At 38.1% G+C, this 20,452-nt stretch overlaps 1 protein-coding gene across 4 annotated transcripts; it reads left to right on the forward strand.

Moving 5' to 3' along the window:
* Positions 1–2,264: 2,264 nt before the first annotated feature.
* On the forward strand, positions 2,265–16,773 carry FIE (Transducin/WD40 repeat-like superfamily protein). 4 transcript variants are annotated; one of them, XM_088964828.1, is made up of 14 exons: positions 2,265–2,494; positions 2,650–2,906; positions 4,399–4,464; positions 4,591–4,713; positions 5,067–5,147; positions 5,229–5,321; positions 5,445–5,520; positions 5,887–5,966; positions 6,045–6,116; positions 6,451–6,510; positions 6,718–6,814; positions 16,138–16,201; positions 16,296–16,355; positions 16,477–16,773. In XM_088964828.1, the coding sequence occupies exons 2-14, from the start codon at positions 2,730–2,732 to the stop codon at positions 16,538–16,540; spliced, it is 1,113 nt and encodes a 370-aa protein (XP_088820954.1). In that variant the 5' UTR covers positions 2,265–2,494; positions 2,650–2,729; the 3' UTR covers positions 16,541–16,773. The 4 variants fall into 4 exon arrangements, with proteins under 4 accessions (XP_088820954.1, XP_088820956.1, XP_088820953.1 ...); XM_088964830.1 differs by lacking the exon at positions 4,591–4,713 and having other exon boundaries at positions 2,300–2,494; XM_088964827.1 differs by lacking the exon at positions 2,265–2,494 and having other exon boundaries at positions 2,502–2,906.
* Positions 16,774–20,452: the final 3,679 nt, after the last annotated feature.

A 20,452-nucleotide genomic window follows, 5' to 3' on the forward strand; every position in this document is an offset into this window, starting at 1 on the left:
ATGAAGACTCTTACCTTAAGAAACAAACCTGCTAGTAGCACATTTCCTGCATCTCCTGGTCGGTACTCCTTAATAGCAATGACCTTTCCAATTTGCTTCCCCAAATTTTCCCCAACGGCTTTTATCATGCATTCCACCAGCAGGTCCAAGATTCTAACCTACAACTTCATCTTATTTGTAAACATCTTCTGGAGGTTTAATTCCGGTTCCCACTCTTTTAGCAACATTGGATATTCCCTAATAAGCCAAGGCTCTCTATTCAGAAACATCATCTTATCCTCTAACGACTTAAACCTGAAACAAAGAATACCCCTATCAGCATTTTCACCTTGTATCCCCTTTCGATCTGCATTAGATTTTTGGCTCTTTCTAAAACCCCTTTTGTATTCATTTTTTTTTTTATCTGGTAGGATTCTTCCAAAGACACTTTCCTTGCATTTTGTTTTTTCCACATCCTCTTCTCTAATCCTTCCTTGTCCCACCCTTCTTCTTTTGGTAAATTGGCATTCTCTTACTCAACTTGCTGACGATATGGCTTAAGAGTATGAACGATTTAGGCTAATATCTTCCACTAGAAACTTGATTTTTCTTCTCCGTATAATGCTGCTCCTCAGTGACAGTTAGCTCACTGAACTTTCATTTGTAACAAATAGAAGAAAATATCAAAATAAGGAAAATAGACTTGCTAAAGCATGACATTTATTGTTGTATTTTTAGTTTTATTTGCAATTTTTTGTTGTTTTGTATTTTGTTTTTCTTTTTTGCCTTTTCTCGTCTTTTGTTGTATTTCCCGATTTATCTTCAATTTTTATTTTTTATCGTATTATGTCAATTTTCTCTCAAATAATATCATAAAATGATATAAGGGTAATTTGGAGTTTTAGAAATGTTAAAACTCACACGTCACTAGGGGTTTCAGATTCAGATGATAAACCAAAAACTGATCCAAACCAAACCGAATAAACTAGTTCCATTTGGTGAATTAGGACGTCAGTTTGGTTCGGTTTTTGTTTCTTTTAAAATCTCACTTTTCGGTTTTGGTTCGGTTTGGTTGAGATTTTCAACTAAACCGAACCGAAAACTGAACTAGTGGTTGTATCTAATTAAGTCTATTAAATATATAATATTCTATTTAAAACTTTATACTTATTAATTAATAATTATTATCTTTTCCGATGGCCATTTCACGATTCCCCAATGTGCTTTACAGTTTTGGCCTATTCTAGCTTTTAATTAATAATAGTTAATTAATTGTCTAAATACTCTAAACAACTAAGGTATTAAAACTTAGACTAATTATTAATTATTCATTAATTGTTTGTAAAGAATGGGCCTAGACTAATTATTCTCTTAAAAGGGAAAATTCCTGATTAGTACCTTGTACTTTGGGCCTAATGCCACTTTGGTACTCTATTTAGTACTTGAACTTTTAAAATGTGTTAATTCAATACTTACCGTTAACTAACTGTTAACTAACTGATAAATGCCTTTGAAAAAGACACAAATGCCCTTTTAGTGTCATCTAATTTTCGTTATCAACCATTCAAACATTGACAAAAAATTAACAGTCCAAAATCCTTGTTTCTTTTATTCAAGAAAGTTGGGGTCCAGAATGGCCACTAAGAAACTAAGACGTGCCCCAAAGGGCATTTGTGTCTTTTCAAATGCCATTTAATGGCTGGTTAACAACTATTTAACGATAGGTACTAAATTGACACATTTTGAAAGTTCGAATATTGAATTGTTGCATTTAAAAGTTCGGGGACCAAAGTGGCACTATGTCCAAAGTATTGGGTACTAATAAGGAACTTTCCCTTATTAGAACATATACTAAAGTCTAATAATTAATTATTCATTAATTATTAAAACCGAATGAACTGAATTCGGTTTGCATCAGTTCGGATCTAAACTATAATTCGGTTCGATTTGATTGAAAGAAATGGTCAAAGCAAATAGTCGATTATGTCATCGATTCTAACCAATTCAGGGTACTTATGTACTGCAAGTTCACGTTTGCAAGCATTTGTTTAACATATAAAAAAGTAATGATTATTAAATAAAAATGTATTTTATGACATTTTTGTACTCCAAAAAAATAGCATTACTTACTAATTTTTTTGGATACAATTTTGTATTTTTTTGATAATCAACTTTTTAACCGGCATTCAATCATAAAATAGTTAGAACATTTAATAACGGACACTTAAAAAAGATGAATGAAAAAACGGTTTAAAATATAAATCTTGTTTGTATTGATGAACCGAAAAGAGGATAGATATGTATTCTACATATTTGCATTGATGAACCGAAATGAAAAAACGTTTGCTTGCAATGCAAACGCAGCCTAACGAAATGCTAAGTGTGGGAGCAAAGTGCTCGAATATAATAGTGAAGGGTGGGTATATGTCAATTTGTTAGCTTTGCCTTTTCGTTTAGGGTTTGAATCGTTCGATAAACACAAAGAAGAAAAGGACTGAAATCACACATTTCGCAGGTATTTATTCTGTTGTTGTTGTTATTTTTCTGTTCTTTGGCACAGAAAGGGCACTGTTTTTCTTGAAAACAAGTCTCTCTCTCTCTAAGGTGCTCGTCTAATACTCTCTCTAGCTGCCAATGGCGAAGGTTCTGCCTTAACTTTCTCCCTCCCAGGTGGTCGAGCACAGGGTCTCTGCATAAAGCCACGGCCTTCCTGTTCGCAGTGGTTTTAGGTTTTGCCTATATTGCTGCTGATGGCGAAGACGGCAATAGGGTGCGAGCCGACAGTTGGTTCACTGGCACCGTCGAAGAAAAGAGAGTACAAGGTGACCAATAGAATCCAGGAGGGAAAACGCCCTCTTTATGCTGTTGCCTTCAATTTCATTGACGCCCGTTACTACAACGTCTTCGCAACTGTCGGCGGTAATCGGGTAAACGTCCTCTCTTTTCTCCATTTCAGCTTTTGAATAAATATTTCATGAAATTTTTAGAGAACGTTGTTTTTTGTGGTTGATAATATTGTTGTGGAAATCCTAAATTATTCTTTGCATTGTGGCTTAGCTGCTGTAATTTTCTGAAATCAAGATTTGAAACTAAAATAGAAGCAAAACTTTGGCGCCAATTTTTGACATTAGATCGATGGAGGGTATCTAAAAGAATATACCTTGGTGCTTCGACAAAATGGAAGGATTCCGGCGTGGTTGTTTTTAAAATTTTATTTTGTATTTTAATTTACATTTATAACATTTTCTGCCTAAATGAAATAATGTTCTACTTAATTTACATATATTCTAGTATATTATTCAATATGAACTAATATATAAATTTTTTCAAATAAATATTTTTCATCATGTAGATTATTTTTTGGAACTAAATGGCTTGTAAGTGAGAGTGGATAAAAAATTGATTGATCTATTTTTTATTGTATTGGTAATTTTTGCTTTATTTATTTTTATTTAAAGAAAATCATAACTATTATTTTTAGTTTCTAACATGGGGGGTTCCACTGCCACATGTCATGCGGTACGTTAAGACACAGAGTAGCATATTGGGATTATAGTATTTAATAAGAGAGAATGAAAAACATATTTTTGGGTTAAGGGAGATTTTTGAATTTAAGTTGCTTTGTTTTATTCATAACCACCTAAATAATCAAGCTTTCTTGAATTTATGAGAATTTTTTTAGTACATGATAATTAATACCTTTTGCAGTTTTTATTTGTTTTCAATTTTGATGGTGTCTAGATGAGGTGTGAGCCTTACCAATTTGAGGCAGTGAGGTGTATGCCTCATCAAACTTAAGGCAGTAGCCTCTTGTCATATCCACAAGGCGGTTGAGGCAAGGTGGTTTGGCTTTGCCTTGCTTCGCCACCCTTTAAAACAATGCTTCTACCTATGTAAGAAAACTAAAAAGGTGGCACTCTCCAAATCAGCAAAAAACTGCCTTGATCATTGACCATGTCAAGGTTTCTAAATACTAAAGACATAGTTGAGGTGGTTGGGCATCAATAGCATCATCTGATCCTCAAAGTTTTAATAATTAATTAGTAGAGTTTGTAAGAAAAATAGATAAAGGAATCTAGTAATGTGTACTATTTTTTTCCTTAATAGAACATGATAATAATTAAAGGCAGTAAAAATTTAGTCCCTTAGTTCAGTTGGTGGAACAGTGGTTTTGGTGAGAATTCGGAGAAACTCTATGTGATTGTGCTACAAACTTAGAATTTTAGAATATATATCACAACATATGTCACTTCAGGAAAAGAAAAAAGAACTCACATGATTTAATCTCAATTTACATTATTAAGTGAAGAAAATAGCAATTATGTATAATCTTTTAGAAAGCATGAACAGTAGCTCCTACAATGTTCCCTTGTTTGCTCATTTTCTTAATTTGATATCTAAAAGATTTTAGCTTTCCAGGTGACAGTTTACCAATGTCTTGAAGGAGGTGTCATTGCTGCATTGCAGTCTTATGTTGATGAAGATGTAAGAATTATGGATTTTGTCAAGTCTACAACTATTCTTGTCATCGATTCCAAGACTAGCACTTTTTTGTCATTATTGTATTTTTTTTAAAGAATATTTGGGATTGTAATGTGCTTTATAGTTCAGAAGGATGAATCATTCTACACCTTGAGTTGGGCATGTAATATTGATGGAACACCATTCTTAGTTGCTGGTGGAATCAATGGTATAATCCGTGTTATTGATGCTGGCAGTGAAAAGATATATAAGGTATTCTATATTATATTCTACCTCAGAGGCAATTTTATGGGGCAGACCTACATATTTTTCATTTTCTTTTGATAATCCCAAAAGTTGTCATATAATTACTTTCTTCAAGAAAAATATTTTGTGTTTCATTTGACCTCCACCCTAAAATGTTAGTGTATGTATTTTGCAAAATAATATATGAGACTCTCTCTCTCTCTCTCTCTCTCTCCCTCCCTCCCTCCCTCCCTAATGTTGGAATTTTATTTTTTTTCCACTTCTTAGAACATGCCCCGACAACATAATAGATCTATTAGCAACTTTATAGGAAATAGAGTTGAAACAGAAATTCTGAAGAGACACTTGTAAACATGCAGAGTTTTGTTGGCCATGGGGACTCTATAAATGAAATCAGGACACAGGCATTAAAGCCCTCACTTGTGGTTTCCGCAAGCAAGGTAAGCAAATACATCCATCTTAACTGTAAGGTTTATGCTTTGTTTACTTATATCTGAATATTTAGTTTGGTATTGATACAGGATGAGTCTGTGAGACTATGGAATGTACATACAGGAATATGCATCTTGATTTTTGCTGGAGCTGGAGGTCATCGCAATGAAGTCTTGAGTGTGGTAAGTGAATAGAATGCACTCATTTTGTTCCTCATTTCCTTTTAGTTTCTTTCCTCTACCATGTTCAGATATTTTGCCTATGCTTAGTTGCCAACTATCTGAGGATAAAATTTGGTGTTTTAGGACTTTCATCCTTCAGACATATACCGCATTGCAAGTTGTGGCATGGATAATACTGTTAAGATTTGGTCCATGAAAGGTATGCCAACTTGCTTGTTCTTGTTGCATTTTGGAGGTGATGTTTTTGTGTCAGTGATGGAAAGCTAAGTTTTTCTATGTGGGCCACACAACTTCTCAATCAATAGGCTGCATTATTGAGACCAGTTGTGTCATCATTTTTGTCTAGTGCTTTGGCTTTTTACTTGCATGGTATTTTTTAAGCCATTCAAGTGTGTCTGATGAATGTTGGACTGAGATTATTTATCACATGGTTTTTGGGCTCTCTCATCTGAGAGATGGTCTTCCTGTTTAGTGGTGAAGTAACTATTCCATGTACATGTAATATTATCAAGTAGAAAATCCTTTGTCTTATGTCCATATTCTTACGTCATGCAGCTTGTTGCAGAGTTTTGGACGTATGTAGAGAAATCTTTTACATGGACTGACCTTCCTTCAAAATTCCCCACAAAATATGTGCAATTCCCTGTGAGTAGTAATGAATTATTGTGTTACATATAAGTTGTGTTGTTCTCACCATAATGGAGGTGTCTCCTATTGTTTCAGGTGTTCATAGCTTCAGTTCATTCCAACTATGTTGACTGTAATAGGTGGCTTGGTGACTTTATCTTATCAAAGGTGATTTCTTGCTTAGTCCATCATCAGCTGTAAACCGGCTTGAAAATTCTGATAATACCAAATCATATTACCTCATCAATTCAGAGCAAGATGTTTCATCTAATTTATTTTGTTTGAAGATACACATACAATGCCCATTATGCAAAATTATTCCTCACATTCTATTGTGGTTAAGCTAACTAGAGCATGTCTTGATCCACAACAAACCCAGCTTGTGAATTGGGATTTTGTAACAGTTCAGTCAGCTAAGGCCATGATTTTAAATCTTGCTTGTCATCTTGGAGAAGTTATGTATATTTTGTTTAGCCTCAGTGGATTTTGTCGTACAATGCAGAGTGTTGATAATGAAATTGTGTTGTGGGAGCCAAAAACCAAGGAACAGACACCTGGGGAGGTAAGGATGTCTTAGCTTTCTCTGTTTGCTTTGGAAAGAAAGATTTTTGTAGGTCTGTGATGTACCTCAGTTTACATCAGACATCTATATTGCCACTTGCTTCATATGCTTGTTATGGCTACATAATTGAATGTTAAATGGAGGATCAGACTCATTTGTACTTTTTGTTTGCCTTTTCATAAATTTGGTTATGTTTTCTGTTTATAGGGTGCAATTGACATCCTTCAAAAGTACCCTGTCCCGGAGTGTGATATTTGGTTCATTAAATTCTCCTGTGACTTTCATTACAATGCAGCAGCAATAGGTAAGGCTTAACTGAATGTACAATACCATTTATATTAAACTTAAAATATTATTTGTATTATTACTTGGATAAAGCTTTCTTGAGTGAAGGTGAATGCTTATTTTTTAATGAGGTGTGGTTCACAATTCAAAATGTATGTTTGAATCAAAACATCTCTAATAATTCTGATCTTTTCCCTGAATTCCACTTTGGCTAGAATCATGATTGAATCCCTTGGGGCCCTACTTATCAATGAACCATATGATGAATCCTACAACTCACGGGCTTTTTGGAACTAGAAAATACAGGACGCTGCTTTGAACTCAATTTTCATCATTTGTGTGTATACATATATATTTGCTTCTTTTTTGTTTTTATATTTTAAATAAATATGCTCTTTTGGCATCTAATCACTTCTAATTAGACTCAACTGAAAACCAATTAAGAACTTGATATTTTGGGTGCTTTCATTTCTAAATCCTACTACCAAAAAAAATCTTCATATCTTATTCATTACTTTATGAATTTCAATTCTATTTGTTGTTACTGTTTTGTTCTTCAAAGGAGGACCATATGCATGTAAAGAACAAAGGTTGAAGATTTTGTATGGTTCAATTTTTTTTTTGTGAGTTTTAGGTCAGAAAATCACTTCTCTATCTTCTTTTTGCATATCACTCTCTTGTATCTTCTATATCTAGGTGGAAAAATTATTAGGGGGCCAGGATTTTTTTTTTAACTCATTACTAGTATATTTTTTGTCATATTTTAAAGCTTAGTTTGGTTTTGGGCATTATATTTTTTGTCATGTGTATGTGAGCTGCTATGGATAATGAGAGACCATGGAATGTCTTTGTAATGGTATTGCTCAAATGTGGAGAGGCTGTTATTAATGGTGTTTTGACAAGTGGTTGGTGCATGGGTTTGTAGGATACATGGCTATAGGGTTGCTTTTGTTATGGTCAAGTCAAGGGTTGGTTTATAGTTTGTTGTGTAGTACGGGGTTGGCTACATGAATCCTTTTCTGCCATTCTACTCTATTCAGTGTCATGTCCATTGTTAAATTGTGAACCCTTAAATAATTTCTCACTTTTTTTTATTAATAACACACTTCACTAATTTCATTAAAACTTTTAAATGATAATTACAAAGAGGAAAACAAACTTTCTTAACTTCCAGTTATACCATGAGCCCTGAAAGAAGGAAAAAGAAAGAGAGAAAGATAAGGAGAAATATAAAAATAATTACAACTGTGTATAGAACATTGACTTCCTCTCCACTCCTTGTTTAGCTAACCCATCAGCAAAAGAATTAGCTGATCTTTTAACCCAACTAATCTTAACCTCTATTTCCCGAGCCAACCATCTAAGTTACCTCCTTATATTACTATAATTTCATAAGGTACTGTAGTCTTTATTTAGCCATCCAACCACCACCTCCGAGTCCCCTTCAATTACAAGGTTTTTGATATTCATCTCCTTGGCTTTTTGAATTCCTTCCATAACCGCATCGATCTTGGCTCGGAGAGAGTCACCCACTCCAATTGGGCATGAGAACATGGCAGAAACGACCCCATTCTCATCCCTGAAGACACCTCCAACCCCTGATTGTCTAGGATTCCCTCTATAGCTCCCATCAAAGTTTAGTTTTATGAAACCCACAAGGGGGGAGTCCAAGACACATTCATCACTGTTTTGGTCTGGGTGCTGCTAGCAATCTCACCCCAATTCCTCAACATGTTATCCGTTGTATAATCTGTAAATAGCTCTAATGATTTCATCCATTGTACCACCCTTATAAGGATCAAAGCCCTCAACTCCTCAGTGCTTTTCTCTACTTCCGAGAAAATCCTAGCATTTCTTTCTTCCCATAAGGACCAACAAACCACAACCCTTAGTCCTCTCCACATAATCTTGCCCCTTTCATGTGCCATCGGAAAAAAGGAGAAAACAGATTTTGCATGTTTGATGGAGGGTTCTAGCTACTCCCAAATAGGGAAAGAGCCCACTCCCAAATAGACATTGCATATTAACAAGACACCAGTAGGCGAAAACTGGTCTGCCCTTCAGCTTTACAAAGAACACACCAGTGAGGGGATAGGCAAGTATTGGGTTTCTTCTTTTGGAGCATATCACCAGTGTTGAATCTTTCCAGAAAGGCTTCCCAGCAAAAACTACTAACCCTAGGAGGGATTGGTCTGCACCAAACCTCATGAGTAGGAAAAGGGAGGGTTACAGGACTAGTGAACTGGCTTAAGATTTTGAAAAAAGAGGCACAGGAGAAAGAACCAGTGGGGGTAGGAGTCCAAATTCTAGAGTCCACCTTAGCAGGGTCTAAGAAAACATTATCAAGAAGTTGAAGAAGACTCGAAACAGTATCAAGGCCTGAGTCTCTCACAACCTTTCTCAAGCCCAATTTCCACCCAAACCCAGAAGTGGAAGAGAGGGATATGAAGGATGAAACTGGCTCATTTTTAAGGTTAGAGAGTGCATACAAAGAAGGAAACTGATCCTTTAAAGGAGCATCCCCCACCCATGTTTGTTCCCAGAATTTTATAGCATTACCTGAGTTCAAGTCATACCTGATAAAAGGGGAGAAAACTGGTAACAATTCATGAATGGCTTTCCAAGGTGAAACACATGTAGTCCTAGATCGGATTTCAGCATCCCATCCATTTAGCTCCAGCCCGTGTATGTTGACCACTATCTTGGCCCATAACTTCTCCTTCTCTTGTGGGAATCTCCACAACCATTTCTCTAGAAGAGCCAAATTCCTGTTTCTAATGTTCCCGAGCCCCAAACCACCACTATTTTTGCTCCTAGTCACCACTTCCCAGGCTACTCTATGATCCCTTTTCTCCCCAAAAGAAGTCTTTCATCATCTTTTCCAATCTATTAGTGTTATCCTCCCACCCATAGAAGGTTAATTCCTTTTCTAAGAGACAAGTTTCTTTTCAAAACTTTCCACCACCGGATTCCAAAAGCTCTCTCTCTTTGGGTTGTCACCCAACGGTGACCCCAAATAATTCAAAGGCCACTCTGAGACTTCACACCCAAGCACTTCTACAATCTCCCTGGCCTCACCTTCCTCCATATTCACTCCAACTACACAACTTTTCTCAAAGTTCACCTTCAAATTTGACATTTGTTCAAAGAGTTGTATCACCAATTTCAAATTCCTTATATACCTCATACTTCCCCCTTCACAGAACATAATCGTGTCATCTGCAAACTGTAGATGGGTGAGGGGGGTATCCTCCCTTCCAACTCTCCAACCTTTAATAAGGCCCCTAGAATCTGCTATGTAAATCAATTTCCCCAGAACATCAACAATCAGTGTGTACAGGAAGGGAGACAAGGGGTCTCCTTGTCTTACACCCCTAATGGTCGGGAAGAAGTCAACCACTGTCCCATTCACTAGTACCGAGTAATGGCAATTACAAACACACCCCATAATCCATTTTCACCATCTAGCCCTAAATCCAAATTTGGTCATAACTTTCCTAAAAAATTCCCATTCCACCAAACCATAGGTTTTTTCCAGATCCAATTTACAGATCACTCATTTCTTCCCCTTTTTTCTGAAATGCTCCACACTCTCATTAGCAATCAGAATTTGATCTATTATTTGTCTTCCACTCACAAAAGCTCCTTGATTTGGTGAGATGATAATTGGTAATACTTCCTTCAACCTTAGAGGTAACACCTCTGCAAGGATCTTATACAAGCTATTCACCAAGCTAATTGGCTTGAAATCCTTTGGATGCAATGCATCTTTCTTTTTTGGGATCAAGGCTAGAAAGGTTGAATTCACACTTGGGTTAACCACTCCTCTCCTATGAAATTCCTCAAAAACCAATAAAAGGTCATCTTTCACCATATCCCAATAGTCTTGGTAGAAAGCCATTGTGAAACCATCCGGTCCTGGAGCTTTTGTTCTATCCATAGAGAAAACAACCACCTTAATCTCTTCTAAATCAAACCTTCTGTCCAACATTCTTCTGCTATCATCTCCTATATCTGGCCACTCAAATCCTTCTAACCATACCTCCCTACTTACAAGCCTTCTTAGAATTGATTTGAAATGTCCCACAAAGGCTCCTGCAATTTCATCCTGTCGTGTTAACTCAACTCCATCTACCTCCAATTTGGAGACAGAGTTTCTCCTTCTCCTCCCATTTGCTAGAGAATGAAAGAATCTGGTAATTCTATCTCCCTCTTGTAGCCATTTACATCTTGATTTTTGCCTCCAGCTAATTTCTTCATTATGTAGGCACAAGTTGGCTTCTCAACCCTCTTCTTTGTTCCTTGTCTGCCTCTCCAAAGTCTCCCGTTTCTTCTTTCAAGTCAAGGCTCTCAATCTTGTCCATCAAGGTTCTCTTCCTTTCTTCAAGCCTTCCAAACTCCAATTGGCTCCACTCCTTGATCTTTACTTTCAAGAATTGTAACTTCCTATGGAACCTCATTCCTTCCCACTCCACCAATGGGTTGCACTCGTGCCACCACTCCCTTACTCTTTTAGTGAACCTAGGGTGGAGCAACCACATATTCTCAAACCTAAAGGGGGCAGGTCCACCATTCCTCATTTCCTCCTTGCATATCACTATAGGCCAATGGTTGGAGGTCAATCTTGGAAGATCCCTAGAGTCCAGGTTTCCCCAATGTTCTTCCCAATCCAAAGTGAACAGAAACCCATCCAACTTGGAGCAGGTGGGCCTCGATCGGAGATTTGACCAAGTGAATGTCTTATGGGCTAATGGTATCTCTTTGAGTGCAAAAACATCCACAAACCTGTTGAAGTTCCTCATACTAGTCGTCACCCTCTAATTAGTATTGTTAATTTCTTCCGTGAATCTCACCACATTGAAATCCCCACCCATGCACCACGGCTTATCCCAAAGGGCCCTAATATTAGCCAGTTCCTCCCATAACCCATTTTGTTCTCTGTAATCATTTAGCCCATAAACATTTGTGAGCACCCACACAAAATCATCCTCTTGTTGCTTGAACTTCACTGAGATTGAGTATTTTCCAATCAGTTCCCCTTGGCCATCCACCACATCCTTCTTCCACATTGTCACTATTCCCCCTAAAGCACCCCAAGAGGGAGCAGCCACCCAACTAATCGCCCTGGCTTTCCAAATGCTTCTTGCCCATCTATTATTAAACTCCATTATATTGGATTCCTGTAGTAATACAATGTCTAGGTCATACTTCTTTATTACCACTTTGATCGTTGCTCTTTTCCTCGCACTTCCAATACCCCTCACATTCCAACTAAGAATATTCATAAACACTTCTTTAGATCCCTTCTTCAAAAACCACTACTTCCCCCCTTTCCTTCCATCTCCTTTTACCCCAAACTTTTTATCATCTTCAACATCTCTTTTCAGCCTTTCAACTTCACTCAGTTTTCTTTTCTTTATTTTAATTTCCTTCTTCTCCTTCTGCAGGCCACCTTTCAAAACATTCAAATCTTCCATTATGCATCCCAACTTCCCCACGAATTCTGCCATTAGGTCCTCCCTATTGGATTCCTCCATGCTTGTCCTCTCTAGATTTTCCCCTCCATTTCTCCCCTCCTCTCCCTCTTCCCTTCCACCTAATCCCTCCCCTCTTCTCTCCTCTATATTCTTCATCCATCTCAAATCTTGTTCAACTTCCTTAAAGATTTTTTTCAATAATTTCCCAGACTTTCTCATTCCTATACCATCCTTCCAGCATCTCCCCATAGTCCTCCCCTCTCCTTTCCATACTTGTTAAATCCCCACCACCTTGGTTGTGGAAGCACATGCAAGGGCTGTTGAGCTTGGGACAGGAATGGAATCTGGAACATAGGACACAGAGAACACACTAGTAGCACAAACTGAATTCAACCTGGGTTTGACTGGAAGGATGAATAGGGATGCGAATGTTGTTACCGTCCTCCCATTCTTGTTCAGAGGGTTGGTCAATGACTGTCTCCCTGAGTTGGTTGCTAAACCTTTCTGTCCTTTGGGCAATTTGGCAATTTGTCCTCTCTATCCATTGTTTATCCCTTATTGTTGTATTCCTGCTTTGCCTCAGGTTCTCCAAGTTTACCCCTTTTTTTGCATCTTGCACAATCGGAAGCCTTGGGAGCACAACAATCTGACTAATGTCTTCAGTCCCATTTACATCACAAGACTTGACTCTTCCTCCATCAACATCTCAGATTCCTGTGGCCGTCTGGGTTCAATCTCCGTTCCTTCTCTATGTCCTGGAATCAAGTCACCTATATCGCACTCACCATCATCATTCACGCTTCCAATGCTGTTATCCTCATCCACAGTCCTTTAGCTCTTCGGTGTTTACTCCACAGTGCACCCAGCCTTCGTCCAATTCCTCCCTTTGTTCAGTTCTCTCCCTTGCATACTTGAGATTTGGTTTCTCTGAGGAACGACGCAAAGAACATGAATCTTCATAGTTCCGGCGAGGTACCCACTATAGTTCACTGTTATTCTCGTTCCGCTTCTGCGTTTTTTCTCCTTTCTGAAGTCGCCGTCTTGGAAGAAAATAGACCATGAGTTTTGTCTACAATCGGCCCAGTGACCATCTGTTATGGATGCCTTCCTCGGGAAGACGTACCATTTCCGCCGGCAGCAACAGGCGCCTGACCCACCGCCAGCAACAGCAATGATTCAGTGATGCTCATCCTACCCAGTTCGGCAACAACAGCCTTATTTAGATTAGATTAGCTCATTTTGCTTGTTCTTATCTTATTGTTCTTATCTCTTATCTTATCTTGTTAGTAGCTTATCAGATTAGGATTAGCTTATCTTATCCTTAGCAAGATAGAATTGGAAGTCTCCCTATTCAGCAAGGAGACTCCCTTTTATTAGGACTCTTGTAATCTCCTATTTAAGGAGACCGCATTATTGAATGAGATATCGAATATTCAGTTGAAGGAGTTAGGAGAGTTGGTGATCTCTTGAACAAATCACCAGAGGCGCCAAGATAGGTTCATCAAGAGCAGGAAGGAACAAGGGAAAACAGGAGGTTTTCCCCGTGGACCGACCCATGACGAGATCCTATTCCCGGGCCCTCAACACCATCCCCTTAGCTCGGCCCACGTGAGACTTTAAGTTATCATGTGGGTCACAAACACGTTCCCCCGGTTCGATATTCAACCCGCTCGTCTTCTTTTCCAAACCTCTGCCCCGACCCACGTGATATTTTAAGTTATCACGTGGGTCATTGCTGATACCCCCGGTTTGACAGTTAGCCCACCCAGAAATTTAACTGGCTCGGATTGAGCCATTCGATAGCTTGGGCACTTAAGTTCTTCGCAACATCAGCATATGATGGGCCGGCCACCTGACGTTTCATCTTAAATGTTTTTGAATTATTTCCTCTTTTAATGTGGCTGCCCAATACCCCCTTGGAACCCGACTCTTCCTCTTCCCCAAAAAATTCCCCTTGTTCTTTCCCATCCCTCCCACTGAAGCTCTGCCACGTAAGCATCCTTCCTCCATGTCACCTTCTTTCTCCTTCGAGCAGCTTCTCCACAGAGACGCTTCCACTTCTGTCAGGACCCAAATCCTCCTCCAAAGTCCCTTCGAGAAGAAAGTGACCAGATGGGGCACCTCCTCCGGCTTGATTCCTCGGATTCATGCCTTGATCGCCGTCAAATTTATTGTTCCATTTCTGCTTGTCCACTTCCAACTCCAATTTACTCAATTTAACAGAGCAAGCAATGTATTCCTCCACTGCCTTCTGAGTTATCTGCTCTCCCTTTCCTACCAGAACACTCTCTCTCTCCCCCACCTCTGTTTTTCCGTTGAAATCTTTTGCTGAGCCTTTTCATTCCTCTCCGTCACTACCAGGTACTGCTGTAGCTTATCTGCAAAACACTTCCACCCTGTCTTCCTATTTCCTTCCGAAATACACATGAACTTCCTGTTGCTTTCCCCAAAACTCTGTAACGGCTGTGAACCACCCCTTTCTATTGTTTCTCATCTTAGCTATAAAATTTTTCCTTCCCATATTCAGCTGACCTTTCCATCCAACTTGTTTCTTGCTGTAAGTAACTGCATCCACGAAACCCTTCAACCAAATCACTGCATCCCTGCAAAGAAAAATAGTTGTTCTTTTCTCTTCTCTGATCTTCAGACACGCCTGTCCCTTGTTTCTGCAAGCTTCAAATACATACTTTTTGGCTTCAAACTCCAGCCTTCTTCTCCATGTGTATGCATATGCATTCACACACATAATGCTTTGTTGGTGATCACAAATTGGTCACTCTCAAAATGGTGCAAAAGTATCATTTCTCACCTTTTCAACCCATGTCCTTTTAATTCTTTCCATAGTTCTTCTAGTCCCTTAAACTTGTTACAGATTACTTCTTCTACTAGTGCTGTAGATGGTTTTCTCTGCACATGACCGGACCCTCTTAGTCTAATTTCCCACAATTTATCACCTACTGGAGCTACTAGTCCCAGGTTCCTCTGAAAATGTTCGTTTCTGATCCTACCTTTTATAATTTTCTCACTCATCCATCTCAAAATTTGCATTTCTGCTACACTCATTTTTGGACATGTTTCTTGGCTGCCCATCACTTAGCAGTCTGCTCCATGCAACATTGCTGGCCATTTAACCTTTTATAAAATTTTCCTTTTGGACTTGGTGGTACTTTTTCCTATGACATAGGACTCTTTCTGAGCTTATAACTCAATTTGTTGTAAATTAAAATTTGCAAATAATCTTAGGATGTCTGGTAGGCCATGACAATCTTGTACTATTTCAGTACTAGTACACATCTTGTAGGGAACTGGACCTGTCTACCTATGGTTCCAATTTTGATAGTTACCAATTGGTATTGCAACCATCTGTTCTGTTGCAAATTTGTAGCAGAGATAAGAGTTCTGAGATGCCCAATCCCACCTCAGAAAATTCTTATGTCAAAGCAGATAAATTGTACTCTTAAGAATGCCAACCTAAAACCATTTCCTTTGTTTCTCCCTTTTTTTTTTTTTTTTTTTTTTTCGGGTGGGGTGGTGGACCTGGTTGTAGGTTCTAAAGGAACAACACATTGGACGGATAGACAAACTTGTCTCACAGAATCAGATTTTTTCATTAGAAATTTCCCCTGGTATTCATTGGATTTATAGGTCTATGCTTCTATTCAATGGGTGAAATAAAACGGCAGTTGCCATCTTTATGTTTAACTGTTCAAAAACTTATATAGTGCCCATTTTGAGTTATTTTACTAGGCTTAGTATTCACCAAATATTTGGATATTCTCCTATCAATGTCTCTTCAACACATCATACCATGACGTGCTTATCTATATAAGCTCTATGAACATTTCACTTCTTACATGCTCACCAGGAAATAGGGAAGGCAAGATTTTTGTTTGGGAACTGCAATCCAGCCCACCAGTTCTTATAGCAAGGTCTATCCAATATCTTCTCTCATGTTCAATACTGCTTTGGTCTTCAATTGGCTATTCATGTTTTCCCCTTTTGCGTAAATCATTTCTGCTTCAGGCTGTCACATGTGCAGTGTAAATCTCCAATTAGACAGACTGCCATGTCATTTGATGGAAGGTAACTAAAATGATCGTTCATCAGTGACCTGCACGTTTACATACATTATCTCTTCATTTCTCTAAAATCAAACCAATGTGTACACCATTAAAAGGAATCGATCTCTCTTTCCTTGTTGCAGCACTATCCTTTGCTGCTGTGAAGATGGGACAATCTGGCGCTGGGATGCAGTAGGAGCTTCCTAAGCTTGCAGTGTGTTGAATCAGGATTGCCATGTTTTTACATGATAAATAGTGAAATATATACTGGTTCAATTATTCCTTTTATATTTATAAAAGCTTGAAGATATTTCTTAAGATGGTCTTGTAACTGTAACGTAAATTTTGCCGGAGGGCATATCCTGATTTTCTGCATCCTCCTTTATACTCTCATTTAGAGTAATATTTTCAGTATACAATTTTCATGGGTCATTTGCTCCTTTTTGTTGTCTTATTTTGTTTTCTTGTTTTTTAGGACTTTGCATACTGTTGATGAACATGATCTTATTGGTTCCGCTGATGGAACATATTATTTGGTTAACCATGGACCATAAGGGGCTTTAGGGCTGCAAGTCGGGTCAGGTTAGGTTGGGTTGAGGTCAACCTTAGCCCAACCCTAAGTTCTAAACCCCCAAAACCCCCAACCCTAACTAAATTCCTTCAATCCTAATCCAACCCAACCTTCTTCCCATCCCTTAAAATCTTGTAGAACCTGTATAACTTCAAAATCTTAGATATTAATTCAACTTTCATTGCATATATTAATTCTATGTTTTGTTAGTATTTGTTGTTTTTATTGGTTCTTTTTAAGTACAAAGTTCAGGAAAAAAGTGTTTGAAACGACTATGGCAAGATTTTAAAAAATGAACCAGAAACAGAACCGGTCAGGGGACCGGTTTCCAATTAAGCGGTTCAATCGTCTGGGTTGAACGGTTTGAATTCGACCATTGACATCATAAATAAATTAAAAATAAAAATATATTTATAAATAATAAAAAATAGCATAAAATTAACTAAAATAAGAAAAAAGAATACAAAAAATAAAATTATCTAAATGCGAAAATCTGTTTTGTTTTTTTTTGAATGAACCGGGGAGTTAATGAAGTTATTCTCAAAGGCCTACCCATGGATCTCCGCAGAGACATCAAGCGCCACCTCTGCTTAGACCTTGTTCGACGAGTCAGTATCAATTGTGTATGTCTTATAGGTTTTATCTTTTATGTTATTGAATTTTAATCTGTCTGCCTTGGAAAAAAAAAAAACAGGTGCCACTGTTTGACCAGATGGACTAGCGGATGCTAGATGCATGTGAGAGGCTGAAGCCTGCCCTGTGCACCGAAGGGACGTGCCTAACGCGGGAGGGTGACCTAGTGAATGAGATGCTACCAATGGTGGTCGTACGGGGTTCTTCAATTCATGTCGCATTGGCCCCGACGACTTCTGTGGCGAGGAACTGCTGACATAGGCGCTTGATCCATGCCCAAGTGTCATATTTCCGTCGTCCACATGCACCGTCAAGGCCATTTCTGAAGTCGAGGTGTTCACATTCATTGCCGATGACTGAAGTTTGTGGCGTTGCAATTCCGTAGGCTACATAGCAAGCAACTTAGACACAAGTTTCGGTTCTACTCGCATCAATGGCGTACATGGGCTGCATGCTTCATTCAAGTAGCATGGCATCGGTTCAAAAGAAGGAAGGATGTGACTGAGCTCAAGTATCGGGAGAGCCCTGAGACCGCCTCTTCTGCCCTAGCTTTTGAACGAATCGTTCGGGTCGAACGGCCGCTGGTGGATTGGACCGGCGTTGGTGTGACGGTGGGCTCGGGCTTGGTTGCAGATGATTGCCGCTGCAAGTGCTGCTGCAAGCCTACAATTGTTATTGCCGCTAGGAACCCCCGCCCGTTGCTGCAAAATCACCTGCCGCTGCAAAATCGCCAGTTGCCGCTACAAGTCGATCATTGGACCTATTACTGCTGGAGTTATTACTACTGGACAACTGGACCTGTTGCAAAATCAACGTTGGCCCTGTAGATGAAGCTCACCACCGTTGCCGGTCGCCATAGATCGTGGCCGTTGCAGGTGGTCAGTTGGTTGTGAAGGTTGAGAAGAACGAAAATGGGGTCGTTTTAATCCTAACCATTAGTAAGATTTGGGGTGGGGATATGAAAATCATTTTATTTATATCTACAAAAATAAAAAATATAACCCGTGAAGACCTGGGTCGAACGGTTTAGCGGTTCGACCGCCTAGGTCAGTGGTATTTTTGACTTTTTCAACGTTTTAAGGAATTTTTGGTTTATAATATAACCAGACCTGGGGGGCTGACTGGTTACCAGTTTTATTGCTCTAACTGTCTGGTCCGGTCCGGTTTTAAAAACCATGGACTATAATTTATTATGATGACTTATAATAGATCTTTTAAGGGCAGCAAGCTATGGGTGGCAAACATAGAGGAGATAAAGAATAAAATATTTAGAAAACATAAAATATGTTATCAAGGTTTTGGTATTTCCAATTACGATTAAGCAAGGTTCTAAATGTCAATATGCCGGCATATTGGGCGATATCGATAGTGTTTTTTTTCTATTTTTTTTTATTTTTTTCAAAACCGGTTCAGGGGGGTGGTTTAAGGCTCCACCCCCTGAACTTGTTAGAACCTTGATACGCCCTCTATAGGGGCGTATCGGGGAGCTCCCAAAACGATATGTATTGGCCGATACGGGCTGATATGTGTCAATACTTTGTACATTGGGATTAAGTAAAGTGATTATCTTAAATGAAATAAATGATAGTATGTGGTAGTGGTTATACAACTATCATGCATCTAAACAAATCAATGTATGATCATATATATATAACATATATCTATATATGATATGTACTATAGAGGCGGATTTGGGTTGCATTGAATCCATTGGTATGACCTAATTTTGGTGCTCGGCAAAGCCATCTTGTCATGTCCTTGCCATCAAGTTTTGCATCAAATATGAACATAGCATTTTTTGCGGACTTGAGATACATAGAAAAATTTGAAGGATACATAATTAAACTGTTGATGCAAATGGAGATTAACTGTCATGGTAAAAATGAGACATTTATTACATGCACACACATACATACATATAAATATATACATATATACATATATATATATATATATATTATGTATGTATATATAATAAATAATTTTATCATATATAATAATATTTTTATTTTTCATGTATAATAGTAAATAATTTTTATATTTCTTAATTTTTTGTCTAAAAATAAAAATAATTTTATACATATAATCTTTACTTTTCAAAAAAACACTTGACTTATAGTCAAGCTCGAGCCGAGCCAAGCTTGAACTTGCGAGTTATGAATCGAGTTGAGCTTGAGCTCGAGCTTGAGCCTGATATTATTCCTACAAATTGAGTTCAAATAGCCAGGTATTCAGCTCGAACACACCCCTATTGATTACTAATGGCGGGTACTAAGTTGACAATTTTTGAAAGTTCAAGTACCAGTAACATGTTTTAAAGTTCGAGACAACCCCTAAAGTATAGGGTACTAGGTACTAATCTGGAATTTACCCCAAATTAAGGGGGAAAATTTTACTTTACTACCCTAAACTTTGGGGGTAGTGTCAAGTTAGTACTCGAACTTTCAAATGTGTCATTGCACTACGTAAACTTTCAAAAAAGTGTCAAGTTTGTCCCTGTTGTTAACTGGCTGTCAGTTATCTGTTGAAAATATTAGAACTACCCTTTAAAAGAAGAAACTGTTCATTGTCTTCTACCTTGAGATTGAACCGGTTCAAGTGTTTGAGATTCTAGACTAATGAAGTCATTATTTTCTACCTTTAGATCTAAAACACATTATTGTCTAGTTATTTCTTTCCTATTAGTTATTGTTTCCTTCTATCATATCTCTTGTTTTTTTTTTTCTCTTTTTCTTTGAAGATAACTGGTTCAGTCTCAAGGTAGAAGACAATGAATAGTGCCTTTTTTTGAAGGGTAGTTTTGACATTTTCAACAAATAACAAATGATCAAATAACGACAAGGACCAACTTGACACTTTTTGAAAGTTTAGGTACTCCAGTGACACATTTGGAAGATCGTGTACTAAATTGACAT

This window comes from Nelumbo lutea, chromosome 1 (assembly GCF_056320005.1).
Source record: "Nelumbo lutea isolate HS-2025 chromosome 1, American lotus-T2T, whole genome shotgun sequence".
NCBI classification, from domain to species: domain Eukaryota; kingdom Viridiplantae; phylum Streptophyta; class Magnoliopsida; order Proteales; family Nelumbonaceae; genus Nelumbo; species Nelumbo lutea.